The sequence below is a fragment of the Apium graveolens genome, chromosome 1 (genome assembly GCF_009905375.1).
Source record: "Apium graveolens cultivar Ventura chromosome 1, ASM990537v1, whole genome shotgun sequence".
Taxonomy (NCBI): Eukaryota; Viridiplantae; Streptophyta; class Magnoliopsida; order Apiales; family Apiaceae; genus Apium; species Apium graveolens.
The window spans coordinates 122,009,461-122,024,866 of record NC_133647.1 but is presented as its reverse complement, the minus strand read 5'-3'; the positions used below and the strand labels follow the sequence as shown (position 1 = coordinate 122,024,866).

Genomic DNA, 15,406 nt, shown 5'->3' with positions numbered 1-15,406 from the left:
GTCAAAATCCCCTCGGTACTGACCTATAAGCAAAACAACAAGGGAGCATATGAAACTGGATAGTTCAAAATCATGCAAATGTTTGGTCGAAGGAGAGTTCAAATAGTAAATATGCAAAAAAGAACAGTACCTGTATGGTGGTGATGGTTCTCCCTCCGATCAGGGTTCGGCTCAGCCCATGCCAAAGCCCTCGGCTAAACAAGCTCCACCCCAGGTGCAATCTTAGGAGCACCAGGTAACAACCTCTCGTGTGCCCACAGCATCAGTAGCATCGTGCATCCATTAAGTGTTGTTGCACTCTTATGAGCAGCCTTGGTCAAACCTCTAAACAAATAGCTCAATACAACAGTTCCCCATGCATACGATTTATTTCGAGGTGAATCCTGGATGAGCTGTAAGTACCTGCGACAAAGGAAATACAGAGTAAGTAAGAATACAGGGCAAAATATGGGCATGATATGCAAAAACAATGCGACATTAATGTCAAATTAGAACTAAGATGCTATAAACTACAATTTAAGAACTAAAATGCACCAATTACAAGAATTATAGTGTCAAATTGAAAATAAATGAGAATACAGGGCTTCATATGCAAAATCAAGAAAAAAGGACAAGTGAAGGACTAAGATGCTATCAACTACAATTTAAAAACTGAAATACAACAAATACAAGTAAATACCTCGGATGCACGGTATATCGACTCGATGAAGGAAACAATATGCCCCCAATGATATATAAAAGATAAGCTCGTGTGTAAACCACAAAATCCTGTTCTAGCCCCCCCTCTGGTAGCTCCGCATATCGTTCCCTTAATTTGTAAAGCTTGACCCCGTCCCTATACATATCTTTACGCCCCCACCTCATCCAATCTTGCATCCTGCCATTCCCTAATCCAATACGCCTTCGGAGCGTCAAGCTCCCTATGAGTAACTGGACGACCCTTAACAGGGAGGCCCATAATCATATATACATTCTCGAGGGTGATGGTCAACTCACCAAATGAAAAGTGAAAGGTGTTAGTCTCTGACCTCCACTTGCAACTGCATTCATACAAAAACATCACAAACATTGCCAATGACGATTCAAATAAATGAGAAAATTGATTAAAAATTAGTACCTTTCCACTAAGGCCGTTATCAAACGAATATCGTTATGAGGAACAGAACGATTGTTCGTGAAAGCCGAGAAACCCCATTGGCTCAACAACTCACGCTGGGGATCCGAAAGTATCTACTGCTGATGATTAGCTGTGTACTGCCGTACATCCAGCTTATCCCGCACACCTCCCGCCCATATGGCAGTACTAATATGATCATCCTGCATCATCAAGAGTGATCTAACAATAGGCCCGCACTCATTCTCCATAGTAACTGCAAAGTGCACAATAAAAAATACTATATAATCGGGAAGTTACTTATACCCAACTTAAACACGAAACATTTATATAACCGTTATTTTCTATTTTAAGTTCTATCGAAAATTTGGCATAATTCGTTTATAAGCTAGCCACAACCAATCAATCAATATAGCACAAATGATAGCACAAATATAGCACAAATGATCCTTATAAACCACAAAAAAAATCTAATCAAGAACAAATGATCAAAGTCAACAAAAGTCAACACTTACAATCACAAAAACTTAGAAATAACAAATCACCATTCTTGATTCTTGAACAAAATAACTGATCCTTAAAATAAATACACAATCAAGAACACAATCTCTGAAATAGATACACAAAATCAGAACATATCAAACTCCACTACAACAACTACGATCAATATCGCTACACATATACACAACTACACAAAGCGACCAGTAACTTCCATTTCGCATCTCAATACATAAAAATCTCATCCAGTCCAAGTATTATATTCTGATTTCTATCATGTTATTAACTCCCCTGACTATAAATCTTAACTGTGCCGCCCAGAAATACAGACAATACAAATCAGTTTTAATCATTATAGCTCAGTTGCTTTGTGCAAATCAATAGCAGGGTAGAAATCATAAGCATATAAAGCAGAAAATTAAAAGCAACTAGGTAATTGAAATATAGAGAATAGTCGATCAAACTGGTATCTAGAATTCAAAGTTAACATAATCAAGGCAGCAAGCCTAATTATAATAAAAAAGCAGCAAGCCCCAAAAGGGAACACCTTAGAAAATCAGAAAACGACTTATGAACAAGCAAGACCACAAAATCATGCAACACTATAAACAATAATGATACAAGGGTTGTGTCTGTAATTACGGAAGCAGCAATGACCCATTGCGATAGTATGTGATTGTGTGTGTGTGTATATATGTGTGTGTATAAGCGTGTATCATACCCGAGTAGCTGAATCGCCTAAAATCGCCTAGAGTGGGAGAATTAGGTTTTTGATATTATGAAATTAGGGATTTCAGGAAGAAACGGGTTAAACCTGGGTCTCGTCTGCCGTAATGGCTCATTGCGGCAGCGGGGGCTGTTTTGTAATTTCGCAAATTTTAAGTAATAGTTTGTTAAAATAAAGAATTTATTAATAGAAGTATATAAATACAAAATAAAAATATAACAACCAAATAATAAATATATTAGGAATTTATAGATCAATTAAAATTATTTATCTTTATTATCAATTATTTTACAATTATTTAAAAATAAAACTAAATTATTTGCAGCAATGAAGCATTGCTTAAGGTGCATTGAGTCAAAGCGGTAGTACTCCGACAATGTAACATTGCGATGCCCGCATTGAAGCAAAGCTGTAATACTCCCGCAATATAACAATGCGGCAGGTGGTTATTAAAACCACATGTGGCTGTGGAAGGGCAACTAAGATATAATAGAAGGTACTTCTAAATGTGTTTAAACTTTAAAATATCTTAGTCACTTTGTATATAGTAGCCTAGCAGTGCACATTTTATTAATATATAATATATCCTGCAAGCATGTTTAATTATATAAAAAGATTTGTGTTCTATGTCATGGGACCATAAAAAATGGTAGTCGACCAAGTATATTTTGTAACAAGGCTTAGTTAACATATTCTAGGAAGAGGGGGTGCCTGTACGAAGTTTAGATTCTGACAATAACAACCTGAGATTGACTGATACTGGCACTAGTAGAGCCCCTGAGACCAAGTATATATTTGCAACTATTATAGACTCAGCTTATCAGAATTTCTGCTGGAGTCACCTAGTTTTAGTTCTTAGTAAGAATTTAAGTTCTTGAATTTTATATTCTCTTGAGCATATCTACTTGTGATGTTTACGTTTCTAGTCTTCAACATAACTTTCTACGAGAATATGGGATTTGATTTTAGGAATTTATGAAAAAGAGGAAGCAGTACAGGAGATCCCTGTTTCCTTAAAAACCGTTAAATAACTATATGGCCTCCAAGCTCTGAGCTTCTAAATGAGGAAGCTTTAGTAGTTAATGTGACGCCCTTCAAACCCGAGTTAAAATTTTGGGGCTCACAACACACACACAATATATAAACCTGTATATGAAATATTATATGCAATGACCCTTCTTTACACAACCACGGATCGTAACAGGTTAAAGTATGAAAGCAAGCCACAACCTTAACTTTTATTAAATCGTACCAAATCCCAACTAATTTAACTTATAACTGATAATGGAATTATTCTTACAAGTTTGCATATCTCTTCTATAATTTAAAACTTTTGATGGCTCGATCCAACTCGTTCTAGAATCCTAGCTCGCACATTGGACTGGGAAATCTTGTTATCAATCATTTCTTTTTTAATTGTAGAATACATAAACAGATTCGCAAGAGTGAGTTAACTAGCTCAGCAAGTCATAATAAAAATAACCGAGGTTAAACAATGATCAAACGAGATGATTCAGAAGAATCAAGTTTATTGTTACATAATCATTAGAATTGGATATTTATTTTAAATTTAAAAACCAAGGTTAGGATGCTGATCAGTCATGCACTAACCCCGAGCAAGGCACACGGCTCTGCTCTATAAAATGGATCAAAGGCACACATTGGCCTAAATCGACCACGAATCTGGTATGACCACAAATTTGGTTCACATAAAGAAAACTATCCAATTCTAAAATAGTTCAGTATGATAAACAATATAATTCAATAAAACAAGATCATAATCAACAGTGATAAAACATTTGTATAAAAGCGTAGTGTAATTCATGAGTATCACAAGGGTATATCAAGGTATGTATGAGGAATGGCTTACATCCTGTAGGATAATCATGTATTAGATGAACAATGATTTCACAAGGTTTAGTTCTTTGATGTTACAAGGTATGATTGAGTATAAAAGTTTCTGTATGTTCAAGCAATTCTGTTCTAGTGTTTGGTGTATAGTGGATATATATTTATGGAGTACTATCATATTTGTGTGGTTTAGTATATGGTAAATCAACAATGGATGGTTTACAAAGAATAAGGCTTACAGCTCAAAGATCAAATGATGTGATCAGGGTTCAGGGCTTAATGATTCAAAGCACTTACAATATAAAGCAGAACTATTTTGAATACTAACAATATGTCATGAGAGAGTTTAGAAATATTTGCAATGTATCTCGAGAAAGGTTCAGAAGTACTTGCCTTATCTCAAATGATTCCAACTTCACTTGTACTTGTCTAATGATTATATCCAACAACCAGTTGTCTACTTTTTCTATGCCTCGCTTCTATTCACTGATCACTTGCTTTATTTTCTACGCATCGATTCCATTTTCTAATCACCTGCTTCCTTTTTACACGCCTTACTTACTCTTCTAGGCAACATAAGTATCTATCAATATTCATCTCACATTATTCTAATCGTCACATAGACGTCATAAGTTTTTATGTACCTTTCATTTCACCCAAATCCGATTTACGGATTGCAAGTTATGACTAAAACAGCCAAACAATAAGTACCTAGCCATATAACACATTAATCAGATAGTACATAACACATAGCATGCAAGGTATTTGATATAAATAATTTTTCAAAGAAGGTTCGGGGTTAAAATGATTTTTCTGGTATTTAATACAAATTTTTGAAAAATTTTCGGAATTAAAACGGGTCGTCAATTTAAAATAATATTTTAAAACTCGAAACTATTTTTCGGAATTTCTAAATCAAAAGAAATAATTAAATCTAATTAAATAATCAATTAAAATTAATTAATAACTAATTAAATCAATTAATATTTCAATTAATTGACCAACTAAAATAATTAATTACTAATTAAAATTAATTAATTAAATAATTAAGATTTATTTTTAAGTTTATAAACAATTAAATTGAATTTTGGAATTTAAAATAGAAATTTAGAAATAAAAATCAGATTTTTTGATTTATCTATGAAAATAATTACAGAAACAGCTTTTGAATTGGGGGTTAGGGTTTTGGGGAATCAAACCCGGGTCAAAAATTAAAAGAAAAACGGGTAGTCAGTCGGGTCACCGGGTCAATCAGGAACACGCCGGAAGTTTCCCAGAAACCGGCCACCGGGAAAACTTTCGGCCATACTACGTCATGGCCATAACAGCTTGGTTTTGTTTCGTTGTGGACTCTACATCATTCAGAAATCCTCTAACAACAACATCAACACAACAACAACAATAACCGATCAAGGGAACGTCGATTCCGGCGAAAATTCGAACAAAATCGGCGAATTTTCCGGTCACACCGTGAAACCTTCGATTTCTTAGTCAAACTCGACGTTCTATACAACAAAATAAAGACAACGACTCGTACAATCTAAATTAGTTAACCTTAAAATCAAATCAACCTTTAATACTCCAGAAAATCGAATTCTACTCAAGAAATTAAAGTTCAAAACCCAAAACTCAACGAACATGATTCTGAACATAATCAAACACAATTTATGTACGAATCAATCACAAATTAAAAGATAAAGCCATACACAACATCAAAACGATTGAACAGTCAGCAAATTAAAAACCCCTAAATCCGTATAAAAACCCTAAAATTTTGAAATGAAATATACCCATCGTCGGGATGATTTGATGGTCGATATAGATAGAATATATCAACACCTTCAATCTGGTTACTCATACTTGCGATTTGGACACCAGAATCATCTCCAAATGTTGGTTTGATTGTGAAGAACGTGAAGAACACGAAGAACACAGCTCGCTTCTCTGAATAATTATACATTTTTACTGTATTATTATATTTAGCTGTACAAAATTACAATACTGTATTGGCTATTTATATTTTCAGAATATTGGTATCCCGTTGGATCATACCGGATATAAAATATTACGTTTATTTGATAAAACAGATCCAAATCGGTACAGGTTTTAGGATAATTATCCAAATCTATATATTTTGTATATACAGACTTGGTCTCAGCGCTTTGGTTACATGTATTACGAGAAAAAAAATAGTTTAATCAAAAGATCATGTTTCTCGAAAGTACGGGTTTTATAGATTTACCGAAACGAATATTGTATCGAAAATTTTACGCCGGGATCCGCACAGGGAAAACCGTACTCCGGATCGAAAAAGTCAAAACATGGAAAATGCTCGGAATATTGCAATTAGGTGAGGAAGGAGTTTTTCTGAGATTTTCGGGTTGTAAAAACGTAGAAACGGTTGAAGTCGGTTGGTTCCCGATTATACAAAATAGTTTATAAATACTCGAAAAAATAATTTATAAAATCCATAAATCATTTATAAAACCATATAACAACATAAAAATTAATAGAAAATATCAAATTATCTATATTTTATTTTGAATATATAAAATTTAAATTACTCAAATTTTATCATATTTAAATATCCAAAGAAAGATACCACTGAACAGATAATTCACTAAGATTCATATATTAAACACATAACATTTATTTATTGATAAAAACAATTAAGCGATATATCCCGGATATTACCGTTAATCCCGCCACCAGATCCAAGTGTACTGCAGCATTGAGCATCTTCACAGCTGCATATCTCAGTATTAAAGATCTTCATTTGAATTATAATTTAAAGAGGCTAAAATAATAATGATCAATGCCTTTCACTATATCCTGATATCTACACCATTCTAGTGCTTCTCCCGAACCATAAAATACTCAATATCCATATTTTATTTACATACAATTAAGTATCATTTTCCTCCAAGTCTTCAAACCCCCCTTTTCCCTCATTCTTACCAACTCAATTACAATATATACTCCCAAGTAAATCAAAACTAGGGTTTAATAACTTCGAGGAACCACTTAATTTGTTTCACCAAATGGTAAAAATGCAACCTTTATCTTCAATCTGACGAATTAACTCGACTCTTATCCGCATTTGTAAAAATGACAGAGTTTCAGTCTTTGTGTCTTTTATTGCTAGTAACAATTTTTTCAAAAGTCTCATCCTTAATATTTTCAAGTGTAAAATCCTGCTTTACGTGTTGTACAGGGAACATAGAGGCTGAAAAGGCCAATCTTTATGATCACCTTCAGTTCAAGGAATTTTGACCTGATTCAAGGACAATAGGACATAATTAATGGCGATCTAAGAATTTTGTCAAGAAGGTTCGACGAAGCAATGACTTGCTGGCACAAATGGAAGCTAAAATAATTGCTTGCCAGATGACGTCACTCACAGGCCATAATGTACTCTTGAATGTGGATATGTAGTGTACTCAAATCGGCTCACATTTTTAGTTCCGGGGACCGGTCTACAACAAACGTTTATAGTAGACCGGTATACAACAAACAGTTTTTCCACCGTTGGATGGTGGATCTAACGGCTGGTAATTAAAACAGCAGCAAAAGGACCGCATAAATTTTCAGCGTCCGGGGTAATTACCAAAATACCACTCCGCACGGACCGCGGAAATTTTCAGCGGTTGGTAGCATTTTTTGTTTACCTAGTTCTTGACAAACACAATCTCTCTCAAACTTATATACATAAACACACACAGCCGCAGCCTGGAAACACAAACACAAACACACAGCCAGCAGACCCAGCACAAGCAAAAATCACAGCAACCCAACCTTAAATCATTCTCCTTTTCCGTTATTAAGGTATATAATCGATTCCTTTATGTTATTTACAGTTTTATTGATATAAACTTATGTTTTTCTTTTGTTGTAGATCTTATTTTATGTATGTAATTCAAAATTTTAGGGTTAAATAATGTATGAATTAACATATGAATTGTACTATGATTAAATTCAAATTTTTAGAATTTCTAGGGTTCATAATTTGGACATGATTTAATTCTATTTTTAGGATAAATTAGTGTTAATTTAGAATTAATTTAGTGTATTAAATTCGAATTTTTAATGTTAATTCGAATTTACAATTTTCATTCGAAATTTTAATAATCGAATTTATTATTTTAATTCGAATTTACAATTTTAATTCGAATTTTTAATAATTGCATATTAAAGTAGAATTTTTATTATAATTCGAATATTAGTAGATTTTTAGGATAAATTAGTGTTAATTTAGAATTAATTTAGTGTATTAAATTCGAATTTTTAATTTTAATTCGAATAGTAATGTTAATTCGAATATTTAACAATAAATTTAGGATTATTCGTGACAATTTAGTGATAATTCGAATATTTAGGAATAAATTTAGGATTATTCGTGATAATTTTAGTGCTAAATAGTAAAATCCATTTTTAGGATAATATTTAGGATAATTCGAATTATTAACCCTTATTTTATTTATAATTCGAATTTTAGTGTTACAATACAATTTTAGTGATAATTCGAATATGTAAGATTAATTTTAGGATTATTCGTGATAATTTTAGTGCTAAATAGTAAATTCGAAATTTTAGGATAATTTTTAGGATGAATCGAATTATTAACCCTTTTATACTTCGAATTTTAATTTAATTTTATTTATAATTCGAATTTGTAATGTTAAATTAAGTGTTAAATTCGAGTTATGTTAGTGTAAAAGTATGGATGCAATTAACATATGATTTTGTTGTAAATAATGGGTAGTTATTTCGAATGTATTGTGAACTTGGTGTTTATATATGTGGTGATTGTTTTTATTGTGTACGTTGTGGTATTTTTATTGTGGTGATTGATGAATTTTGTTGACAATATTTTCAGGTATGGATAATTTTGGTGATTTCGGGAATATGTTGCCGGGTCCTAACGCGCATAATGTTATTTGGGACAATCGGTATCACGTCAGTGAGGGTGTTTGGGATGGTGGAGGGAGAGATGAGTTACAGAGCTATTCGGGGAACAAGTCATTGCACTTGTGGAAGTTAAGGAGACCACAGCGGGAATTGCTACACATGCTTGGGTTTGGGATTTTTGCAGACCCTGCTATTGTCTTGGCTACTGACACTCGGTTGATATATGCTTTGGTGGAACGTTGGAGACCTGAGACCAACACTTTCTTCACGAGGCAGGGGAAGATGACTGTTACATTGGAGGATGTAGGGTTTATTTTAGGGGTGCCAGTTCAGGGGGATGCGCTGACTTGTGGGGTGATAGAGAACAAGGCGGCGTATTTTGCCAATAATTGGTTTGAGCCTTTGACCGAGGAGGAGGTGAATGAGGCTTTGTATCGGAATAACATCAAGCTGGGGTGGTTGTTTGAGAGATATGGTGCACATAAGCCTGAGAAGAACAATATGAGGGCAACGGTTGTACATACCAAGGCGTATCTGCTATTCATTATGGGTTGTATCCTCTTCCCCAACATCAACCGCTCTTTTGTTCATGTTCGGTATATGCACCCATTGATTAATATGCGGGAGATTCCTTATTATGCTTGGGGTGCAGCTGTGTTAGCTCATATATACCTGGGTTTGGAGATTGCTGCAAGGAAGGGCAACAAGAGCATTGCTTGTTGTCGTTCCAAATGGTAACGGGAATCATATTTGAGCCATCATAGAGACGAAATCTTGCAAAACATGTCCCGCGTTCCATCTCCGTCCCTCCCATTAGGTGTGAAACCCAACCCTTCACATATTCGATGCGTATTTGGTCCATATTACAACCCTCACGAGGCCTCAAGTTTACAATATCGGCAATCCGATCACATTTAACAAGCTTACCGCCATTCCATCCGGATTTTTCCATTTTCCATCGGGCGTATTGTTGCCCAAATTCAAGATCGGAAGGAAGTACGGATCCGGATGAGAGTTCACCAATCTCCACGATTCAGTACCCTCCATCCAATTGCATGCCTCGATCCAATTTTTGGCCCTATAAGCCTCCTCATCGAATGGGTACAAGTCTGTTTCCTCTTCCTCCACATGGGGCGGCTCGTCATTGTCCACAAGGGGCATCAACTCGGCACATGCATCTTCCATCTCACTAAAGGTTGGTGAGACCACATCTTCCTCGTCATTGTCCTCATACCACGAGTCGCCTGGTAGGGAGTCCGAGAATGTGTTGCTAACGTGGGAAACCGAATCACAACTATGATCGGAGTTGTTGTCACCACTATACTCGCTAGTCATGTTACCTATCACAATAAAACATAATTATATGACAATAATTGGCAATTATATGAAAATAAAACATAACAAAAAAGAAAGCAATGTTAAACACTTAAAATTCAAATCCATTAAAAGATTACAACATTCGGTTACAAAATGCTACACTACTAATTATATTGCGATTCTTGAACATTTTTAAGATCTTCTAGTCTACTAGCACACTTCCTTTTATCATGGCCTTCCATTTGACAATAAGTGCACCTTCTTGGCGGCTTCTCCTTTTTACTAATCGATTCTATTGGACTTTTGAAACGAATGTCCTTCTTCCTCCCTTTAATTTGGGACATAATAGGGTCAAGAATTGTTTCTTCATGAGCACTTGCATTTGGAGCTTGCGAATTGCTTTCGTAAGATTTAATTCCATCAACGCTCATTCTTTCGAGAATTGGTATTTCTCGATTCATCACTCCAACGGCATAATCATACCGTTCTTTGGATGCAATGCAACTTTGACAAAAACTCATGGTTAAAATTGTCATGCTATTAAATCGATCGGTTGAGGTCATCTCATGACTTTGTCCAACATCCAAATTGTAAGGCAACACACCATTAACTCTATTGGCATGCATTGTCCACCTCCGGTTTATGTAATACGGGGGAATTTCCGAAACCCATTTCTTAGTGAAGACCGCCAATAGGTGTCTACAAGGTAGCCCCGAATGTTCAAGCATTCTACACGTACACATTCCCAAAGAGCTTGCTTTCTCGAATGCCACAAAATAAATATTTCTTCTCGTAGGCTCGGACATGGGCCTATAACAACTATAGTACGTATAAACATCCCCCATTCCCTCCCCTTCTTCACTAGCTCGTCGGTCTTTTTCAACAAAGTATTTTGAAGACTCAACCAATTCATCTTGAAATTTCTAAATAATTCATTAGTGTAGATACAAGAAGCATGATACTCCAATGTGGTATGCAATTTCATGGGACGTTTTAGATTAATGGTGACATAATCTTCTTCCTTCTCCCTCATCAATTGCCTTGCCAATGCTTTTTGGGCATTTTCAATGAATTCCTTCAAACCCGTTGCCGAACTCACATACTTATCAAAGAAAGAATTCATCCCCTCACTCCTCGATGTACTATTTTGAAACGCCGAAAATTTGTTTCTAGTATATGCAGGAATCCACTTGTGCTTCAACTCATATAACCCATTTAACCATTTATGATCTTGCAAGTGATACTTTTCCACAAACGACACCCATCTAGCTTCAAAAACACATTCGGTGAGAGATTTATAAATGCAATTGTTGAAGTCCGTCTTGAATTCCGGAAAAGCCGAATAATAATGAGCTAATTTCTTGGGGAATTTTTGACTAATGTGCCAAGAACACAATAAATGGATAGTATTCGGGAGTACAACCGCAATAGCGCTTGCCATGGCTTGATCTTGATCCGTGATTATAGTCAATGGAGGATTATTCCCCACACCTTCAAGCCAAGTACGAAGAATCCACTCAAAAGTCGACGCGTGTTCATCCCGCATCAATGCAAACCCGAAAATTACCGATTGATAATGATGATTGACTCCGGTAAATGGGACAAATGGCATTGCATACCTATTTGTCCGATAAGTGGTATCAAAAGCCATAACATCGCCAAAATTTTGGTAAGCCATTATACATCTCGGATCAATCCATACTAGACACTTCAAGCGATTCTCTTCATCGACTTCGGTCCTAATAAAATATTTAGAACCACTTTCTTTATTCAACCTATGCAACAAGTCCAACCCCGCTTGGGCGTCACTAATCTCAAACCTTTTCTTCCTCTCGTCTCTTAACACATTCCTAACATGTTGAACATTGAAACCAACTTTGTCATTACCTCCATGAATGTTACCAATCACATTCATCACTTGATAATTACGAACCCCCGAACCATAAAGCGTTTTAATCAAACTACGGGTCGCGGTGTTGACATGTCTTTCTCGTTGTACCAAATTCATCTTACTAGGGGAAACAAGACCGTGGTTGTGTACCAATTCAAGGCTAGTTACCTCCAAGTGACGTTTTTTCTTTTGATAATTGACATACATCCTCACCTTGCACTCGCTTTTAGGAAGAACCTCTCTACGCCGTTTATTTTGACTACTCTCGGCGATGACACTTTTTCCATAAAGCCTACAAACATATAAACGACCATATATCTCGTTGTCTTTATTACGATGGCTAGCTTGAATTTTAATAGCAAATCCATTTCGTAAAGCATAAGCCCTAAAAAAATGACCGGCCTCATCCACACTTTGAAAAATTTGATTCAAATATGGAACTCCCCCCATCAACATTTTCATACAAATTTGCATCCTCTACATTATCATCTTCATCTTCCTCCTCACCCTCAACATTATCACTATCATTTTCAACCTCGTTTTCAACCTCATTTTCATCTTCAACATCAACCAAATCATCATCTAAATTAATAAATTCCTCATTTCTATCTACAAAATCATCATCTTCAACATATACAGGGGTTTTAGGTTCTTCACTAGTATTTAAATCATCAAGATATAAGCTATGATCAATAGACTCTTTTTTTTTCATTTTGACGTTTATGACGAAACATACGAGCAAATAATTAATCCGCCATGAAAATGTAAAATTTAAGACAAGAAATATACCTTGAATTGACAAAACTACTTGAATTTCTTGATGAAAATGCCCAAAATTCGCCTAAATTGATCACTCTCCAAGTACAATTTTGTTGGGGATTTTTTGTTGGTTTGTGTGGTGGGGAGGGTGTTGGGTTGCTGGGGATAAGGGAGCAACACCCCCAACCGCGGAAAATTTCAGCGGCCCGTCTCATCCAACCGCGGAAATTTTCCGCGGTCCGCCCCTAATCCCAGCCACCCAATTCCCATCCAATAACTCAGAATGTGTTTGTTATGAACTGGTCTACAACAAACGGTTGTTGTAGACCTTTCCCCTTTAGTTCCCCGCATCTACCAGCATCCATGTTTGAGGGCCTACTCAACAAAGAGGTACATGATTCATTTTTCTTTGCCTTGTGTGAGAAATTCTTGCCAGATAAGATGTAAATTATTGACAAAAAGTACAATGTGAGAACTTCTTGCCTTGTGGTCTGTTTTAGAACAAAATTTCTTTTATTGTCGCGGACAAATGTTAAGACATGCACATACAAGATGATTGAGGTTTGAAGGAATTAAACTAATTGCAGATATTTTATTTTTATCAAACATATTGTTCTGATAATTACAATTGAGATCACCTTGGATGAAAACAATGTGCTATTGATTAATAAATAGTTAGGTGGTAACGATAGCTATCTGCATTCCAGCAGTGCAGTGACCCATCGTGCCACAAATGAAGTAGTTTACTCCATTTTGTAGGATTATTGCATCATTTCCGGTGCTAAGAACTTTTGCCTTGTCTGATACAACACAGTTCAGGTACTCTTCATATCTGGTCTCATTTATTGTGACCACATTATGCAGATTTCTATTGTAGTTAAATACTGCATATCAAAATCAATAATCAAGTGCAAAAGTGTTATAAATTAAGATGAAGATATTAAATGAAACTTGTTTCCAGATCTTGTCGATCTAAAACAATGATAAAATTATAATTTAACAGATCATTGCTGGCTTACCAATTATGTCACCTGCGTGAAAGGTTTTCCCAGAAGGCCAGTCCTTTATGTTGAAGTCCCAGGCTACATAATAAAGCGCTGCATTGTTTATGAATCATCAGGAAACACTGATGTGCTTTTAATTGTTTGTTGTAAGTAATTTAGTTGTAGTCATAATCCAAAATTTATGTATAACTTGTGAGCTGCTTTCTCTCGGTTATTATAAATCGAATACAGATAACAGCTCAGATTAATTATGGACACTAACAAAAAGAAATTTCTCTTGCAGACACTGTTTTCATGCGATTCTCATGTTTCTTCTTAAATACCTCAAGAATTAAGAGCCTTAAGTAACACTCACACATATGCGCACAAACAGTATGGACTGGGGATGACATGCAAGTGGTAGACGGTAAGCTTTTATGTCAAAAAAGTAATAATCTAGAAGTACATTGCCCACAAGCTTATATTTCAAGGGCAAAATTAAAATTAAAAGTAACTTTTATTTCTTTTTAATATAATACATATTATGCAGAAAATTAGAATTAGAAGATTTATTAATATAACACTTCGTCGGAGTCCATAACATGTTAAACTTTGGTCCATATAGTTCAGAATTAATATGTTTATCCTCCCAAGTTGGCAACTTCTTGCGATGGCATTAATCTGCTGATATTTACAGGAAAGGCTTAGAGTATAGACCTCATCGCAGGACATTGACAATATTAAACAAAGAAAATGCTGGGTTCATAACTTCAAGTGTCGTAGTGCATGACACTAAGAAGTGTGAGGACCAAGAAGTGTCATTACCCTTATGTGGTATGAATGCTCATCTGTGGAACCAGTTATAAATATAACGAAGAATTAAATATACCTGGAATCCCGGGGAAGGAGGGAAATGGTAAGTTGGGGATTGAAGGAAGATGGAATGGTGCATTCAGAAGAAGCCGTCCAGCCATGGCCTCATCAATGCCAAAATGTGACAAAGAGATAGAAATTGAGAATAATATGAACAACTTGATACTAGTAGTCATTTTTTTAAAGAGTGACAAAAAGACAGAGGAAGGTTACAGATTTGTTGAATGTTTCTGTATATATATAAATGCTTTTGTTTTGAAAGTCTTCAAGTGTGTGCTTACTGATCAACCAGTTTTCTTTATTTTTGGTAAGATTCGAAGTTTTACATTTGTATGTGTAGTGCAGTTCAGTCTCTAGAATTTGTTGCAGGCTAGTACAGAGTAGTGTTTATTTGGTTTTGATGTGAACAACTTTGTGTTTGTGATGAACCAGAACCCATTTTCGGGGTGTTGCTAGATTTTATTGTGATATGAATTTTTGGCTTC

General features: G+C 35.2%; 2 protein-coding genes across 2 annotated transcripts; both read right to left on the bottom strand.

The window, feature by feature from the left end:
- Positions 1–10,579: 10,579 nt before the first annotated feature.
- On the bottom strand, positions 10,580–13,018 carry LOC141705899 (protein FAR1-RELATED SEQUENCE 5-like). The gene is made up of 3 exons (XM_074508768.1): positions 12,771–13,018; positions 11,425–12,691; positions 10,580–11,338 (listed from the first exon to the last, which is right to left on the bottom strand). Exons 1-3 carry the CDS (start codon positions 13,016–13,018, stop codon positions 10,580–10,582), a joined length of 2,274 nt encoding a protein of 757 aa, XP_074364869.1.
- A 571-nt stretch (positions 13,019–13,589) lies between these two features.
- LOC141720647 (basic blue protein-like) lies at positions 13,590–15,115 on the bottom strand. Its single transcript, XM_074523177.1, has 3 exons — positions 14,938–15,115; positions 14,085–14,162; positions 13,590–13,949 (listed from the first exon to the last, which is right to left on the bottom strand). Exons 1-3 carry the CDS (start codon positions 15,095–15,097, stop codon positions 13,741–13,743), a joined length of 447 nt encoding a protein of 148 aa, XP_074379278.1. The 5' UTR covers positions 15,098–15,115; the 3' UTR covers positions 13,590–13,740.
- Positions 15,116–15,406: the final 291 nt, after the last annotated feature.

Coding starts and splice junctions, on each gene's coding strand:
- LOC141705899 (XM_074508768.1), bottom strand. CDS start 13,018: ATGAAAAAAAAAGAGTCTATTGATCATAGCTTATATCTTGATGATTTA. Junction 12,692..12,770: donor AATGTAGAGGATGCAAATTT/GTATGAAAATGT, acceptor TCATTTTTTTAG/GGCTTATGCTTTACGAAATG. Junction 11,339..11,424: donor GGGAGAAGGAAGAAGATTAT/GTCACCATTAAT, acceptor TGAATTATTTAG/AAATTTCAAGATGAATTGGT.
- LOC141720647 (XM_074523177.1), bottom strand. CDS start 15,097: ATGACTACTAGTATCAAGTTGTTCATATTATTCTCAATTTCTATCTCT. Junction 14,163..14,937: donor CTCCTTCCCCGGGATTCCAG/GTATATTTAATT, acceptor TAAACAATGCAG/CGCTTTATTATGTAGCCTGG. Junction 13,950..14,084: donor TCACGCAGGTGACATAATTG/GTAAGCCAGCAA, acceptor TTTGATATGCAG/TATTTAACTACAATAGAAAT.